A 15212-nucleotide genomic window follows, 5' to 3' on the forward strand; every position below is an offset into this window, starting at 1 on the left:
CCTCCCCCCCTCTCTCTCTTTAAGCGGCAAAACCCGCCAAAGTCCAAGTCTCCCTTTCCATTCTCTTCCCTTGACATTCCTTTTCAGGACATGTCGTGAAAGGAACCACTGCTTTGTCTTTATCAACGTGGCATCATGCCTGAGACTGCCAGGGCCTGGCAACACCGCTTTGACGGGAAGCCAATCTCGACGTAAGCCATACACTTGCGGAAATGATGACATAGTAGAGTGTCTCTTTCTCCTAACCCCCATATTTCTCCAGAATCCCTGCCATAGCCGAACTCGATATCGAACGGAATGAGTTGGCCCACACCTGGAAACGGTTTATCAGCCTCCTTCTACCCCAGGATCAGGTTCAATGGGAGGAGCGGCCGCAGACGGTACTCGATGTCCAGACTTTACTCGGCAACATCAAGGCATTTTGGATGGCCCGTCCCCGCCAACGGGTCTTTAGCGACTCCATGGACTTGTGTGATCGACTCCTTCCGACTGTCGACACTCACGCGACCCTCCTTTCTACTCTTCCGGACCCTATGGCCTACACCCCTTTATTCTACGGAGTCCTACAATCGGTGATCAAGGTGCGTGGATGATCGGTGCTGCAATTTTCGTCGTATTGCTAACATACGGCTCAGGCATCGTCCCATTACCCACGGGTAATGGAGGGCTTAGCTACTGCCCTGCTAAATATTCACGATGCTCTAGGTCTTCCTAGCGATTCTAGCATACTCTCAAACGCCGTGGAATATATCACGAAAACCTACGCCCTAATATTTTTCTTTCTGACCGAATTCATGGACTGGTATGTTCGGAGATCCACCTGCCAGTTGCTGAATATGCACAGCCAGGATGTGTACTCGGAATTTCATCACCTGGTCCTCTATATACAGCTGCAAGCACAGAACCTTCCATGGCAGCATGTGACAATGGACGTCAATGAGGAGGAGGACCCGGAGAGCCCTCGGGCACTTTGGGAGGAGTCTCGACTCAGCCAAGTAGGACGTCGAGGGAAGGACCGTCGGATAGCGGCACAAAATACCATTACACGACGGCTCATTTGGGAGATTCAGCAAGACGCAGAGGAGCGTATTCGGTATAGGGAGGGTCGAGATCGGTTGTTGGCAGAGACATTGAGCTCTGTGCGCGAGCAACTGGAGCCGGTTAGTGAACAGAGCAATGGCATTGTTTGCATAACTACGCCTCCAGCTCCAAATATAGGTAGGATGCCAATATGTATCTTGCAAACTTCCCACCATCTAACGCAATCGGATAGACACATCCTCTTTCGAATGGTCGAGGGGATCCAAGCGCCGTCTCGCACGACTCGAAATTCAAAGCTCATCCAAACACCTCCAGGACTTCTTCGATAGTGACGATCAGATTTGCGACTACGAACCCGATGTCAAGGTTCTTGCGGAGGGTAGTATCGTTGACTCTCTACAGCAATGGGCCACCAGTTCGCGATCTCAGGCCCTAGCCGTGGGCGGGACTCAACCTACCGCCTCCCTCGACCCGGTAGCTCTAATTTCAGCCTGCTATGCCTCCTTCGCACGTCACGCTCGATTGCCCGTCGTCTCCCATTTCTGCGCCCTTCCTGACCAAGAAGTCAAAGGTCTGAATCTACAGGAGCAAGGCTTAGTCGCCCTCACCTATAGTATAATCCGGCAATTAATCGACTGGCTCCCTCCCTTAGTCGACAGCGACGCTGTCCTGGATCTCAGTGCTGAGCGGTTCCGCCAACTAGACGGAACCCTCACCAGCTGGAAAGCTGCTCTATCGCTAGTCGACACCCTCTTACAATCTGCCCCACCACTCCTGGTCTTTATAATTGACGGTCTAGACGCCATCCACAATTCGTCTACGGACGGCGCAATTCGCGACCTCGTCCGCGTGCTGCTCACACACACCCGGCGCCAACCACAAGGTGGTCTCAACGGTCAAGGCCCCACCCTCCTCTTGAAAGTCCTCTTCACCGTTACTGGAAGGCCGAGTGCCCTGCTCGAGACGATGTCGGAACACACTCTCATCCTCAACGAATCCCAAACGAATCCACCCACACCCTCCGACTCAGTCCTCACATCGGACCTCGGAGCGGTCATGATGAATGCATGAACATGAATTGCCACGGGTGGCCCAGTGGCCCAGTCACGCACCGTTTACGAAATTCTTTCCCGCGCCTGCTTTTCTCTTATGGCCAAAAAAAGACGTTTGATTTTGAAATTCAAGCATAGATTTGCGTGGGTTGGGATTATTTGAATCTTATGAAACAGGCACACACATAGGGATGCCATTTATTTTATGCATGAGCCTGGTCTTTTTTACGAGACATGAAAGCTTTCCTGCGCGAGGCGTTCTCCTATTGCGTTTTTGGCGTCTGGGAGGACTGAATGGTTTATTTGGCTTCTTTTTTTTTGTGCTTCAGTGGTAGCGGTAGACCTGTACTATACTGCTTGATAGCTGTGATACCCATCTAGGTCTAGAATTCTTTTGCTCTTATTTTGGACCTCATCTTTGGACGGAAACCTTTTTCCGAGTCGCAACTTGATGTCCAGCCTCCGACCTAAAATGCGGGGAGCCGATGGACATTAATTTCCGCCCTAAAAATATTTAAACGGTGAACTGAAGGCATTGGGATAACACATGCTTCACCTGATATATATACTGGATACAAAAGTACGATATAATCATGAACAGTCGAGTTTCCTCCCGTCTCTACTCCCCATCCACTCCTCAACTCTCCGAATTCAAAGATATCTGCTCGCAAATCACCAACCCAGAAACCTATCCACTAGCCAACGAAGTCCAATTCAACATTCCTATCTACGACCTTGCCGCCCTCGAATCTACAGGCCTAACTGCAGACCTCATTAACCGCCTCCAAGATGAATGGCACCACATCCTCCACACAGGCCCAGGCGTCTACGTGCTACGATCAATGTACGCGCTGACAAAATATGAAACAACACTAAACGACACAAATACCGCCTTCAACGCAATCGTCGCTCACGAATCCGCACATTCAAACAGCAAGAAGGGTGACCACTTCGCCGTAGGTGGCACGAACGACCGTATCTGGAACGCTTTCTCAAAACACGCCTTGCAAGACCCATCCTCCTTCATTGATTACTACTCGAATCCATGGCTAGCAGCAGTCTCCGAGTCCTGGCTGGGTCCAGCATACCGTGTCACAGCTCAAGTCAACGCTGTACACCCGGGTGGCGCTGCACAGGAAGCACACCGCGACTACCATCTCGGGTTCCAGGAAGAAGTTGCCTGCAAGCGCTACCCGGCTACGACACAGCTGACGTCACAATTCCTGACGCTGCAGGGTGCAGTTGCGCATAGCGATATGCCCATCGAGAGCGGGCCAACACGTTTCCTACCTTTCAGTCAGACGTACAAGCCTGGATATCTGGCGTGGCGCAAGCCCGAGTTCCGTGCTTTCTTCCAAGAGAATTATGTTGCGCTTCCATTGAGTTTCGGAGACGGGTTATTTTTCAATCCAGCGCTTTTCCATGCTGCTGGTGAGAATCAGATGGATCCCAAGGATGGGGGATTCCGACGTGTTGCGAATCTGCTACAAATTAGTAGTGCGTTTGGGAAACCTATGGAGACAGTTGATTCGGTGCCGCTTGTTGATGCCGCTTGGGATTTACTTGTGGAGCGGTTCCGGTACGCTGGGGGTTTAGCGGGACAGGAACTGGATCCTGAGAAGCATTCGATGGAGCAGAGGGAGATTAGGGCTTTTGTGCAAGCTGTTGCGGAGGGATATCCTTTCCCTACGAACTTGGATCAAAGGCCACCGGGGCTGGGTGGTATGGCACCGGAAAGTGAGCAGAATATTGTTGTACGGGGGTTGGAGGGTGGTTGGGATAGGAAACAGGTTGTTGCTGCGCTGGAGAAGATGCATGTTGACTCGCGTGCGTAATAGCGTCAAGCAGGATCTTCATCCCCTGCGTACCAAAAAATAGTTATATTGGTATGCGCGTCTGACGCATCTAGAATCGATCTGCTTCTTTCCCGTTGGCTTGCTGAATACTCCGTTGACTTGTTTGATCTTAAGCCACCCGCTGATAGGGGCTGTTTATTGGATAATCAGACACATCGAGATGTGGGGTCATAGTGGACCTGCATCCATGTTGGCATTCGCGTTCACCATCCTGTTCAGGGATACAGATAGATTGTCAGTGCGAGGGGAACGCCATATAAGGCGATATGGAGAAAGTCCCCAGTAGTCTAGAGTCGATCGGGAATAAGGAAATGAACTAAGATGAGAGACAACGAATGATGATCCTGGAAGGATTCCACAGGGGAAAGAAGGCGGTCTCACATTTTTGCCCGTTCCCCCCCCAACGGGTCCTGCTGAAACACGGCATGTCCGATGAGTCTATGGGTTCGCGTTTTCTTAAGTCAGTCTGATCCTTCTCTCTTTTGCACTTGTCACTCTCTTAGATTCAGTCATTCGTTTACTGTACATACGGCAGTTTTGAATCATCTTGATTGTCAATTCCAATTTGTCGATCTGCATCTCCACCAACTTCTTGACCATTGACATTGAACGATCGACTCCCGAAGTCCACACACACTGGTCCGGTAAGCATCGCCACCCACAGCCGGTAGCTATCACGAGAAAAACAAGTGCGGCCGCGGAGCTTTGTGATTTACCCGGCGAGGGGGAGGCGAAAAACGCCAGGGCTACGAACCGTTTGTGTCCTACTACGGTACTATTTTTCACGTGTCTCCACCATAGACACGAAGGCCCCCTCCCCAATCGAAACCATTGGATTTAGGGGCGGATCGGCGTCGGCGAAAAATAAAGGCCCTGTCTGCCCTCCCAGTTCCTTGCGATGGGAAGTCCCAGTCTTTCCACCAGACGACTGACGGCTCATCGATTTGAGCAACTACACGATATGCCGGACCATGGCAATGGGATGTTGAATCCCAACGACGTGACCATTGATATCCCGTTAACGGAGACCACTTCCCGTAGTCAGACGGGCGCCCGTAAATGGAACACCAATACCAGCCCCGATGATGGTACCTCGCACACCGGGGAGAAAGCACCTATCGTTGGTCACCACCATCATCGTGGTCCTGGCCGCAGGCGTCGTACGGATACCGATATCAATGAATTGTCCGGAAAGCCTGCTGAAGCGCCCGAGGACGGCACTATCAACCGTATGGGGCGTTTCTACCAAGCTGTCTTGAATTACTCCCTCATCACTCGTTACCTGATTTATGTTATTCCCATCGCGATTTTGATCGCAATTCCAATCATTGTGGGCGCTACAGCTGCGCAGGACGCCAAAATTGGTGGTGTTCATATTTACTGGTTCTTTACTTGGATTGAGATCGTCTGGTTCAGTTTGTGGGCGTCCAAGATTTTCGCCCGTTACATTCCTTATTTCTTCCAGTTCTTGTGCGGTATCGTCAGCTCCGGTACCCGCAAGTATGCGCTTATCCTGCGCGCCCTTGAGACTCCCATTGCGCTTGTGATCTGGGCTATCATCTCCCTCGTGACGTTCCTGCCAGTCATGACCCTGACTCCCGGTAAGAAGGAATCTGGTGACACGGCCCCGAAGTCGTGGGAGAAGAGTGTGAAGAATATTTTGTTCGCGCTGCTCGTCTGCAGTCTCATCTATTTGGCCGAGAAAGCTCTTGTGCAGCTGATCTCGATCAGCTACCACCGCAAGCAGTTCGACGCCAAGATTCAAATCTCCAAGCGCAACGTGTATTTGGTCACGCTTCTCTTTGAGGCTTCGCGCAATATGTTCCCGGTGTACTGCCCTGAATTTAAGGAGGAGGACTCGCTCATTTTCGACTCCATCTTGGCTCAGGCTGGCACCAAGGGTGGCAAGCGGTCTTCCGCGATGCCCCTCCGCATGCTCCGTCATGTCGGCAAGAACGTTGGCCGAGTTGGCGACAAGGTCACTGCCGCTTTTGGACACGTGGCGTCGGAGCTTACTGGTAAGCAAGTGTTTAACCCGACTGCGACGCACACCATGGTTATCGAGGCCCTTGAGCGCAAGCGCCATGCTGCTGCGTTGGCCCGCCGTATCTGGATGTCATTTGTGGTTGAGGGCCGTGAGGCTCTGTATATGGATGATATCGTCGAGGTTCTGGGTGCTGAACATGAGGCTGAGGCCGAGGAGTGCTTCATGGCGCTTGACAAGGATGGCAATGGTGATATCAGTCTTGACGAGATGGTCCTGACAATCACTGAGTTTGGACGCATGAGAAAGGCCCTGAACCACAGCATGCACGACGTTGACCAGGCCATCCGTGTGCTGGACAACCTGCTCATGTGTGTTGCTGGTCTGGTTGGCGTTCTTGTCTTCATCTCGTTCGTCACCACTGGATTCGGTACCGTCATTGCAGCCGGTGCCACCTCGCTGCTCTCCCTCAGTTTCGTCTTCTCCGTTACCGCTCAAGAAGTCCTCGGTTCCTGCATCTTCCTCTTCGTCAAGCATCCATTCGATATTGGCGACCGTGTCGAGGTTAGCAATGTGCCTTTCGTCGTCGAGCGTATCTCGCTTCTGTTCACTGTCTTCCGCAACGTCCAAGACGCCCGTGTCACGCAGGTGCCCAACAACATTCTGAACAGTCTCTGGGTTGACAACTTCACTCGTGCCAATGCTATGCATGAACAGCTTGTCATTCCCGTAGCGTTCGACACCACTTTCGCTGAGGTTCAATTGCTGCGCCAGGAGATGGAGAGCTTCGTTCGCGACAAGGAGAACTGCCGTGACTTCCAGCGGGATATTGACATTGAGCTCGATGGCCTTGGTGATATGGACAAGCTCCAGCTGCGTGTTGACATCCGTCACAAGTCTAACTGGTCTAACGAGACTGTTCGTGCTGCCCGGCGATCCAAGTTCTTGTGTGCCTTGGTCCTAGCCGTCCGCAAGATCCAGGTTCGCGGTCCGGGTGTTGAGGCTCCCGCAGAAGAGACTGCCGACGCCGCAGATGGCGATGACAAGGGTGACGATAGTGGTGCAGGCGCAGGTCGCCGCAAGTCTACCCAGGGCGGCGGTGTTGACTCCACCAAGCCTGACCCCGCTGTCGCCGCTGCTGCTGCAGGTATCCTCAACTACGAAAACACAGCACAGTCGACAGGATACGACCAGGCCCGCTCAGGAACAGTCACTCACCGTGGATCCACCCAGACCAACGCTGAGCGCGAAGCCGCCATCGTCGAAATGCTCAACGCCCGCCCCCCAGCTGTTGACACCAGCCGGGACAACGACAACAGCAATGAGGATGCCCTTCACCGTACTGCCACCAACACTTCCAACCAAGGCATCCAGCTAAATTTGCATCCTGGAGGCGAGGGAATCAACCGCGGCTTGTCAACCGGTCACCGAAAGGTCGGCGATCGCGTCTCTTACAACGAGCAGGATATCCACCCGGCGCATAGAAATGCCCCTCTCTCCCCAGTCCCCGCCGGCATGACCCCATCCTCAAGTCAAGTGCCCATCCTCGAGACCCCCAAGCCAAGCTCCCGCGGCAGCGCCCGCTATGAGCCCCGCCCTCACTCAGGCCATGACCAAAACCAGAGCACTGTTCAGATGGTGGGCTCCCCAGATCCAAACCCTTTCAACGGCTACTACGCCCATGACACGGGTTACGACCAGATCCCGATCGGTGGCTACAGCGCTGAAAACACACCGGGACGCGACCGTCGCGGTTCGGACCCGAACATCTCCGGCGTGACGGCGAGCAGCAACTACCAGCTCTCTGATCGGTATGACCCCGTCTCGCCGCCGTCTATCTACTCTCCACCCCAGCCAACGGCCCAGCAGCAGGCTGCGAGTGCCTACAACACTGCTCCGCCGAGGAGGAAGGACAAGTCTCCTTATGGGGAGTATGAAGCTTAATCATTCTCTCCTTGTCTTTTGTATCACTGATTCTTCCTGATCACACATCCTTGGCTACCTATCTTTTTCTTTTCTTTTCTTCTTGGGTTGTTCATATTATGTGTGTCATGTCAATAGGTTCTTTTCTCCGCGTTTTTTTGAGCCGCATCAAAATTCCCGACCCTTCGTGGTATGCGGCTACGAAGATATGCTATTCCCGATTTTTGGGGGTTTAAAACCAAATCTACTTTCTTTTTTTTTCTTTTATTCTTCTGTCGTGATCTATATTACTGCATGACCACTGGATCTGCTGCTGAACAGGTGTCAACCTTCTCAACAGGCACTATCTAGAAAGGTGCTTTATGCCTCCTATAGAAAATTCAGCTGTGATTTGGTAGTTTACCATGGTTGAATCACTCTAACAGAAATACGGAGCAGAGAGACAGATAATATTCCCATTATCTAACATAGATCGAATACAAATTTATATAATACAAGTCTGACCAGGTCTAGGTAAAAGCCAAAGCTCTGCTAGCCACCAATTATCCAACGCTTCTAGCCTATTTACCTCCACTCTCCTTCCACGGATATCCAACAGGATCATCTTTCCGTGTCCAGATCTTAGTCTTCCTTTTATTAACCACATGCTCAACAAACACTTCACGCGTATACTTGGCCTTGTACTTGCGGATCCACCGCGGGTCCCACAATTCGCTCGCAATGCCTAGATCCTTGCAGCAGCGCACGAGCGCATTCGATCGACAGCCTTCGGTGGCAGTAGGGATTCCATCTGGGGAGAAGTAGTCCTGTTCGCCACGGGCGACGGAGACGAGGCTGTAGTGAGAGAACTGTGTTAGCTGGGGGTTCTTCTTATATTTCTAGTTACTGAATACAAGCTGGGCTAGATTGAAACCAAGTATGGTAGATAAGGTTTCGAGATCGTAACAAAACGAAAGGGGAAATGTAAGTGCTTACCGTCCATTACAAACAAGAGCGTACTCCCTCGTCACCGTCTTTGGCGTAACGATACTTTCACTTCGTGGCACGAGACCCCACCCACCAGGACCGAAAGCACGGTTGAGAATCCGTCGGTATTTGATCTCCGGCAGGTAGAGGATCCCATCGGGCTTGATCTCCACCTCATCTGGTTCTATCTCCGCCAGCAGGATATCGGCTGCTTCTTTGGGGAACGGCGTGGCAGACAGGCCGTGAAATGAGCGCGTCCAGTCGATTTTATCTTCGACTGGGTTATCGAGCTCCAGGGGTTTGTCTGATAGACCTGTTTTGGAGATGTTTTCGGTTGTTGCGCGGTTGGGGGTTGAGGATGGGATGCGGGATGCGGGGACGCCGGTTGGAATGGGTGTTGAAGCTGAAGGGGAGGGCTTGGTGGCAGGAGATGCTGGTGAAGGCTTGACGGTGGATTGGGTGGTCTGGTTTTTGGTGGTGTAGCTGATTCCTCTCTTGGTCATGGGGTTGGAGAGCTGGCTGGTTCGTAAGTTGAGTGCTCCTGAGGAGCGTGGAAATTGTGTCGCATGTTGGAGGGTCTCAATTGCCCACAAGGACCGGATACGGAGAGGAGCTGACATCATGGCCTGTGTTGTTGATAGTGGAAGGAGGATGGGAACTCTTGCAACAAGGCGAATACGTGCCGTCACGTGATATAGAGTTGATAGCTTTGTTCTCGTCAACGCTGGGTTAATCGGGGGAATATTGAGTGGGATTGATTGGAAGAGACTATTTGAACATAGGATTATGGATGAGTAGAGTACATTATGCGTCTTTGGTCTGAGTTCGTTGGTCGTTGCCCTGGCGCTTCCAGCACTCGCGAAAAGCTTCCATCTGTGTTGACTAGAGTCAGTATGATCTGGATAATTGAAGCTGCTTGCTATTCCTTCAATTCATTGGACATCAATGTTTGACGAAGTTATACGATGATCATTGTAGAATTGGCTGTCCAATGGCTTCAGGTAGAATGATGTATGTTCGGCCTGGCGGATATTATAGCTCACCTCTTTTTTACACTCGCGCCAGTCCTTCTTTGCGTAGTAGCAGTCATTCATCTTATCCTGCTCCGCTGGTAGTTGTTAGTATGATATTTGTGACTCAAATTGAGTGTAACTTACTATGGCAGCCTGTGCTGAAGATCCGTTTATCCCTGCTGTAGTTAGCACTACGCAGACCAGAAAACCGAAAAGCGCCTCACCAATCATCCGGCTCATCATCATCATCCGGAATAACAGCTGTCTTTTCCACGTTGTTCGACATGGTGGAGGTATGGTAAAGAAAGTTGGAGAAGGGCGGTTGGCCTCGGGGGATGGAACTCCCTTATCGCACTGATTTCCCTCTGCAACGAAACAACAATGGCAACGCCAACAGGCAACAACGCCAATTTCTCTGGCAAAAGGCTCAATGTCCTAGTTTATTCCGGTTCGCTTATTTTACTCAACCCAGTAGCTGAGCCGTTTTCTGACCGATGACTTCTCAACAGGAAATGGAACCACCGTTGACTCAGTCCGGCACTGTCTGTACACTCTCCGCCGCTTGCTCGCCCACCACTACGCCGTCATCCCTGTGACAGGCGATATGCTCCTGAAGGAGCCATGGATGACTACATGCGCCATGCTGGTCATGCCCGGTGGCGCGGATATGGGATACTGTAGCACACTCAATGGTGCGGGGAACCGACGCATCGCGCAATTTGTTCGCAATGGCGGGCGATACCTTGGTCTCTGTGCTGGTGGCTATTACGGATGCAAGAGGTGTGAGTTTGAGGTTGGCGATAAGACAATGGAGGTCATTGGGGATCGCGAATTGGCTTTCTATCCGGGCATCTGTCGGGGCGGGGCATTCCCGGGCTTCGTTTACCACAGCGAGGAGGGAGCACGCGCTGTAGGGCTTGAAGTGGCCAAGGAAGCTTTAAGCGTTGGCAATGTGCCAAACAACTTCCGGTCATACTACAATGGCGGTGGTGTCTTTGTCGATGCGCCTTTGCTTGCAGACAAAGGAGTAGAGGTTCTTGCGAGCTATACTGAAAAACTGAATGTCGAAGCAGGGGAGGGTGCGGCTGCTGTTGTCTACTGCAAAGTTGGTAGTGGAGCAGCGGTGCTGACCGGACCTCATCCTGAGTATGTTTCGGATCGCAAATGGCAGGATTGAGTCACTGACTTGTGAACTAGATTTGCGGCTGTTAATCTGGACCCTAAGGCTGGTGGACCTGAATATGCGGACATGGTGGCGGCTCTCGCTGCCGATGACAAGGAAAGGACGGACTTCTTAAAGGCTTGTCTGTCCAAACTTGGACTTGAGGTCACACAGGACACGACAACAGTGCCTTCACTGTCGTCCTTGCACATGTCTGGAATTGATGCTGATGGCCCCATGGATATCCTGTCGGGCCTTGGAGCTGCATTTACTCAGGAGGGCCAAACCGAGTATCTTAAGGATGACCACGATACCTTCCGCATTGAACGCCCTGGAACATGGAATCTTGGGGAACTAGAAGAATCGCTCCCTGCAGCATCATCAGAGTCCAGCGAGGGTATCGTTGACTACCAGGCAATCATCAAGCGGCTTGTGTTCCACGACGATATCCCATCTTCCAAATTGACTCCATACTTCAACCATCATGCATTTTATGCTCACCTTCGCCAATACCAATCCGAGTCCAAGGGAGAGGCTACAACATTTGGCTCCAATCTCTTATATGGAGAGGTAGTGACTAGCACGAACACAGTCCTTGAAAAGTAAGCTTTCGTCCGATAAGTGTGGTCTTGGTCAGCTCTAACAAGCAGCAGGAACACAAAGCTACTTCGTCAGTTGCCACAAGGCTTTACAGCTACGGCCACAGCACAAATCGCTGGACGTGGACGCGGGTCCAATGTCTGGGTCTCACCAGCAGGTTCTCTCATATTTTCAACTGTGGTGCGACACCCAATGGACAAGATTCAGTCGGCACCAGTCCAGTTCCTTCAGTACCTATCAGCCATGGCTGTCGTCCGGGGAATCAAAAACTACGCCAAGGGCTACGAAAAGATCCCAGTCAAACTAAAATGGCCAAACGATATTTGTAGGTGCCGGGTGATTTATTTGATTCATCTATAACTATGTGTGGTTTACTAATAAGCAATCTCTACAGATGCACTGGATCCAGATGACCCCGAGCAGAAACGGTACACGAAAATCTGCGGCATCTTAATCAACTCCCATTTCATGTCAAACGAGTACATCTCCGTCGTCGGTATCGGTGTCAATGCCACTAACGCTTCTCCGACAACCGCTTTGACTACCCTTGCGGCGCGCTACGCATCCCCGGGAGCTGCCGCCGCTTCCCCTGTCACACTTGAGAGGCTCCTGGCTCGTACCTTGACTACCTTTGAAGCCTTGTATACTCGCTTCTTGCGCACAGGCTTTGATAGAGGCTTTGAGGCCATGTATTATGAAGATTGGCTACACATGCATCAAATTGTCACGCTCGAGGAGGAGGGCGGTGCTCGCGCTCGTATTCAGGGGATCACCCGTGATTTTGGCCTTTTGCTGGCTGAAGAGCTGGGGTGGAACGATCGTCCAACCGGGCGTGTGTGGCAGTTGCAGAGTGATAGTAACAGCTTCGACTTCTTCCGTGGGCTGGTAAAGCGCAAGGTATAACGTCTACCAAAATAGATAAATAGATAAATAGGTCCAAATATCCATGTTTATAACTACTGATGTATTCTGATTCTCATCGCTAACATATCAATGAATTAATTTGGTAGACATTGGACTTCTCATTTTGATACTCATGTGTGTCCAATCAGCCTCCGAGCTATACATCTCCGTTCTGACATTAACTCATCGAGTTGGTAGCCCCACGGACCTCATCGGCGCTTTTGATCGCCCTGCAAGAGCCATGAAGCTTCAGGACGCTCAACAGCACACGCATCGCGAGAACTTGCGTGGGATACAGATTTGCAACCGTTTCCGGCGATTGCTTAGGGAACCAGGAAAGAGGAAAGACTTGCGGAAAAAGTTGAATGTCATCAACCCCTAGGCGTTGAGACAAAACTGTCAAGCACGGATTTGACGAGAAGTAAACAGGCAGAATTACTGTCGTCAAGCAGTCGCAGGTCATGGGGCCTTGAATTCGTCGATTCTCTTGAGAGGAATCAAGGCCAAATATGGCTGGGTGTCATCAAATTTATAACGCCATGCTTCATTGCAGCACACACATCCCATGCAAATGCGCTCCATTGTAGACGTAAAAGATATGCCCGCAGAACTCTCCGCAAGAATGACGATTTCCGGTCCAGATTGGTGATTTTGATAATACTTGATTGCGATCTCCCATTTGTGTCAGGAGAAGGCCTTGCTCTTTATACATGACATAGAAATGCCTCCAATATCAGCCTCCCTTTCCAGATAACTTTTCGTTCGGGTTTGATATATAGAATGGTCATATATGCACCCCAAAAGGATGTTCAAGTGACTATATAGGAAACAAGGTCAGGTCATCGACTCGGCCCAGGAGACCCATCGTCGAATACACTCATCCACTCTTTTGAGCGACTCCTTCGCTGCCTCGACCTCAAACCATTCGCGATGCTCCTTCCCACACTCAGGACACTGTCCTAAGTCTCGCACACGCAGAGCCGCCAGCTCCAGGTGAATGAGTCGTTCCACACGGTGCACATGCGGGACTTTCCTTCCCGGTACTAAAGAGGCTGAGGGGGCCCTATCCCGGCTGTTGTGGGATGATGGCATCCTAGCAGGGGATGACGACGAGGAGGACGATGGTGTGTAAGGATAATATCGGATCAAGGTCAGATCGTACGAGCACTGCTTACTCCATTCAGCGAGTCGACGGTGCACATTGCTCGTGCGTCCGATTTTCAGCCTGAGCGTTCCGGGCGTGGTTGATGTTGGGTTGGAGGTGAGAGCATTGAGGTTCTGTGCTGCGCGGATTGCGTCGCTGACGCTGCGCGGCTGAGTGGGCGGGCGGAGGTGATTGCTACTTTGTGGGGCTTGGGGTAGTAGAGAGGATGCGATGTCTCGGGGTACTGCGGTATCAGCGCTCCGTTCTGTGGTGGTTGTTGGGGGCGTCACCCAGAACATATAGATATAGCCTTCGTCGTCGGCGCTGGAGATTGGCTTGGCTAACTCTGTGATAAGAGTGGATGTTGTCTGTGGGGAAAGTGTAGACGGAATCCATGACAACAACGCTTGTGTTTGCGAGGAAGAAGGATTCCCCGTGTTTGACAATGATGGCCGGGCTGTCTGAGGAGTGGGTGACCCTCCTGCATGCTGCGGCCTTCCGGCTGAGGCAGGCAGTTGAATCTTCTGGTTCGAAACGCCATGTGTGGGGCGAGGGGGTTTGGGCCGTTGGAATGAGGTAGGCTTGTCATCTTCGCCGCTGTCTTCCACGATCTGAAAGCAACAGAAAGTAGTCTTTCTCTTCGGCCGACTTTGATTTGTCCGCCGTTTTTGGGGAGGCTTTGGCCTTTGAGGCCCTGGATCATCGTTTATTTCGAGCACACCGAGTCGATCCATCAATGTATCGATGCTCGTCCTCGTCTTGGCCGGAGTGATGACAGTCATATATGAACTTGACGAAGAATCTTGATCCTTGTGCTGCCAGCAGTACAAAGATGCCACATCTATAGCTTCTTGGCGAGGGTCCTTCTTGCGAGGAGTAGAAGCAGGTGATGGACTTGAAGAGGCTATAGAGCGGCGGCAGGGCCGGCCTTGGGTGGTAATACCTCTACATGTTGTTGCTGGATTTCGAGAATCTGAGCGAGGAAGCAAGGATTCTGGAGTGTTTGAAATCTGAGGCATAAGTTCAAACGATCAAGCGAAAGAATATAGATGTTGCAGTGAACTTAATGAAGAGGAAACTATCCAAGGCAAAAAAAAAAGAAAAACTAGGCCGCAAGGACTGCGGTGAAGTTCCAAAATGCAGTCTGAAGGGCTACATATTCTCCACTTGGAACTTGGACCACGTCAGTGGGACGGGCAGTAGACAGAAGGGGGATTGGTGTTGTCTTGGTGATTTTGGTCAATACACCGCCACAGTAAGGCGGTGCTGATAGTGGCTGTGTCTGTACTCTCATTGGGTGACTACTATGGCTCAGGTGTCCGGGCTCTTACATGTACTCGATTCCTACTTTCAACTCTCTTTACCCAATACATTCTTCAACTAATTCAACGCAACATAAAGCCTCAAATTGTTTCCAAATCTGTCAATATTTCTTAAACCAGGCCAGTGCCTGTTTATTCGCATCGTCCTGAACAAGATCAGCTCTGACACAAAAGCCATGGCCGGCCCCCTCATAAACTATCACTTCTCCTTTCCCAGCACCGGAAGTGCTGGTGAATATTTGTTTG

At 51.3% G+C, this 15212-nt stretch overlaps 7 protein-coding genes across 7 annotated transcripts; 4 read left to right on the top strand and 3 right to left on the bottom strand.

The window, feature by feature from the left end:
* Window positions 1–135: 135 nt before the first annotated feature.
* On the top strand, window positions 136–2112 carry N7500_004276 (uncharacterized protein; the record flags this gene model as incomplete). Its single annotated transcript, XM_056675422.1, has 4 exons — window positions 136–191; window positions 263–581; window positions 636–1218; window positions 1274–2112. The coding sequence occupies 4 exons, from the start codon at window positions 136–138 to the stop codon at window positions 2110–2112; spliced, it is 1797 nt and encodes a 598-aa protein (XP_056535947.1).
* Window positions 2113–2686: 574 nt separating this feature from the next.
* N7500_004277 (phytanoyl-CoA dioxygenase family protein) lies at window positions 2687–3928 on the top strand (the record flags this gene model as incomplete). The annotated part of the gene is made up of 1 exon (XM_056675423.1): window positions 2687–3928. One exon carries the CDS (start codon window positions 2687–2689, stop codon window positions 3926–3928), a length of 1242 nt encoding a protein of 413 aa, XP_056535948.1.
* Window positions 3929–4910: 982 nt separating this feature from the next.
* Window positions 4911–7877, top strand: N7500_004278 (serine/threonine protein kinase; the record flags this gene model as incomplete). Its single annotated transcript, XM_056675424.1, has 1 exon — window positions 4911–7877. One exon carries the CDS (start codon window positions 4911–4913, stop codon window positions 7875–7877), a length of 2967 nt encoding a protein of 988 aa, XP_056535949.1.
* A 539-nt stretch (window positions 7878–8416) lies between these two features.
* Window positions 8417–9442, bottom strand: N7500_004279 (putative mitochondrial genome maintenance protein Mgm101; the record flags this gene model as incomplete). Its single annotated transcript, XM_056675425.1, has 2 exons — window positions 8417–8690; window positions 8832–9442. The coding sequence occupies 2 exons, from the start codon at window positions 9440–9442 to the stop codon at window positions 8417–8419; spliced, it is 885 nt and encodes a 294-aa protein (XP_056535950.1).
* A 184-nt stretch (window positions 9443–9626) lies between these two features.
* N7500_004280 (uncharacterized protein) lies at window positions 9627–10121 on the bottom strand (the record flags this gene model as incomplete). The annotated part of the gene is made up of 4 exons (XM_056675426.1): window positions 9627–9695; window positions 9866–9930; window positions 9980–10011; window positions 10060–10121. 4 exons carry the CDS (start codon window positions 10119–10121, stop codon window positions 9627–9629), a joined length of 228 nt encoding a protein of 75 aa, XP_056535951.1.
* Window positions 10122–10216: 95 nt separating this feature from the next.
* On the top strand, window positions 10217–12500 carry N7500_004281 (biotin--[acetyl-CoA-carboxylase] ligase BPL1; the record flags this gene model as incomplete). The annotated part of the gene is made up of 5 exons (XM_056675427.1): window positions 10217–10283; window positions 10345–10981; window positions 11033–11599; window positions 11651–11922; window positions 11992–12500. The coding sequence occupies 5 exons, from the start codon at window positions 10217–10219 to the stop codon at window positions 12498–12500; spliced, it is 2052 nt and encodes a 683-aa protein (XP_056535952.1).
* Window positions 12501–13334: 834 nt separating this feature from the next.
* On the bottom strand, window positions 13335–14663 carry N7500_004282 (uncharacterized protein; the record flags this gene model as incomplete). The annotated part of the gene is made up of 1 exon (XM_056675428.1): window positions 13335–14663. One exon carries the CDS (start codon window positions 14661–14663, stop codon window positions 13335–13337), a length of 1329 nt encoding a protein of 442 aa, XP_056535953.1.
* Window positions 14664–15212: the final 549 nt, after the last annotated feature.

This window comes from Penicillium coprophilum (genome assembly GCF_028826855.1).
Source record: "Penicillium coprophilum strain IBT 35676 chromosome Unknown utg000002l_segment0_segment1, whole genome shotgun sequence".
Classification (NCBI taxonomy): domain Eukaryota; kingdom Fungi; phylum Ascomycota; class Eurotiomycetes; order Eurotiales; family Aspergillaceae; genus Penicillium; species Penicillium coprophilum.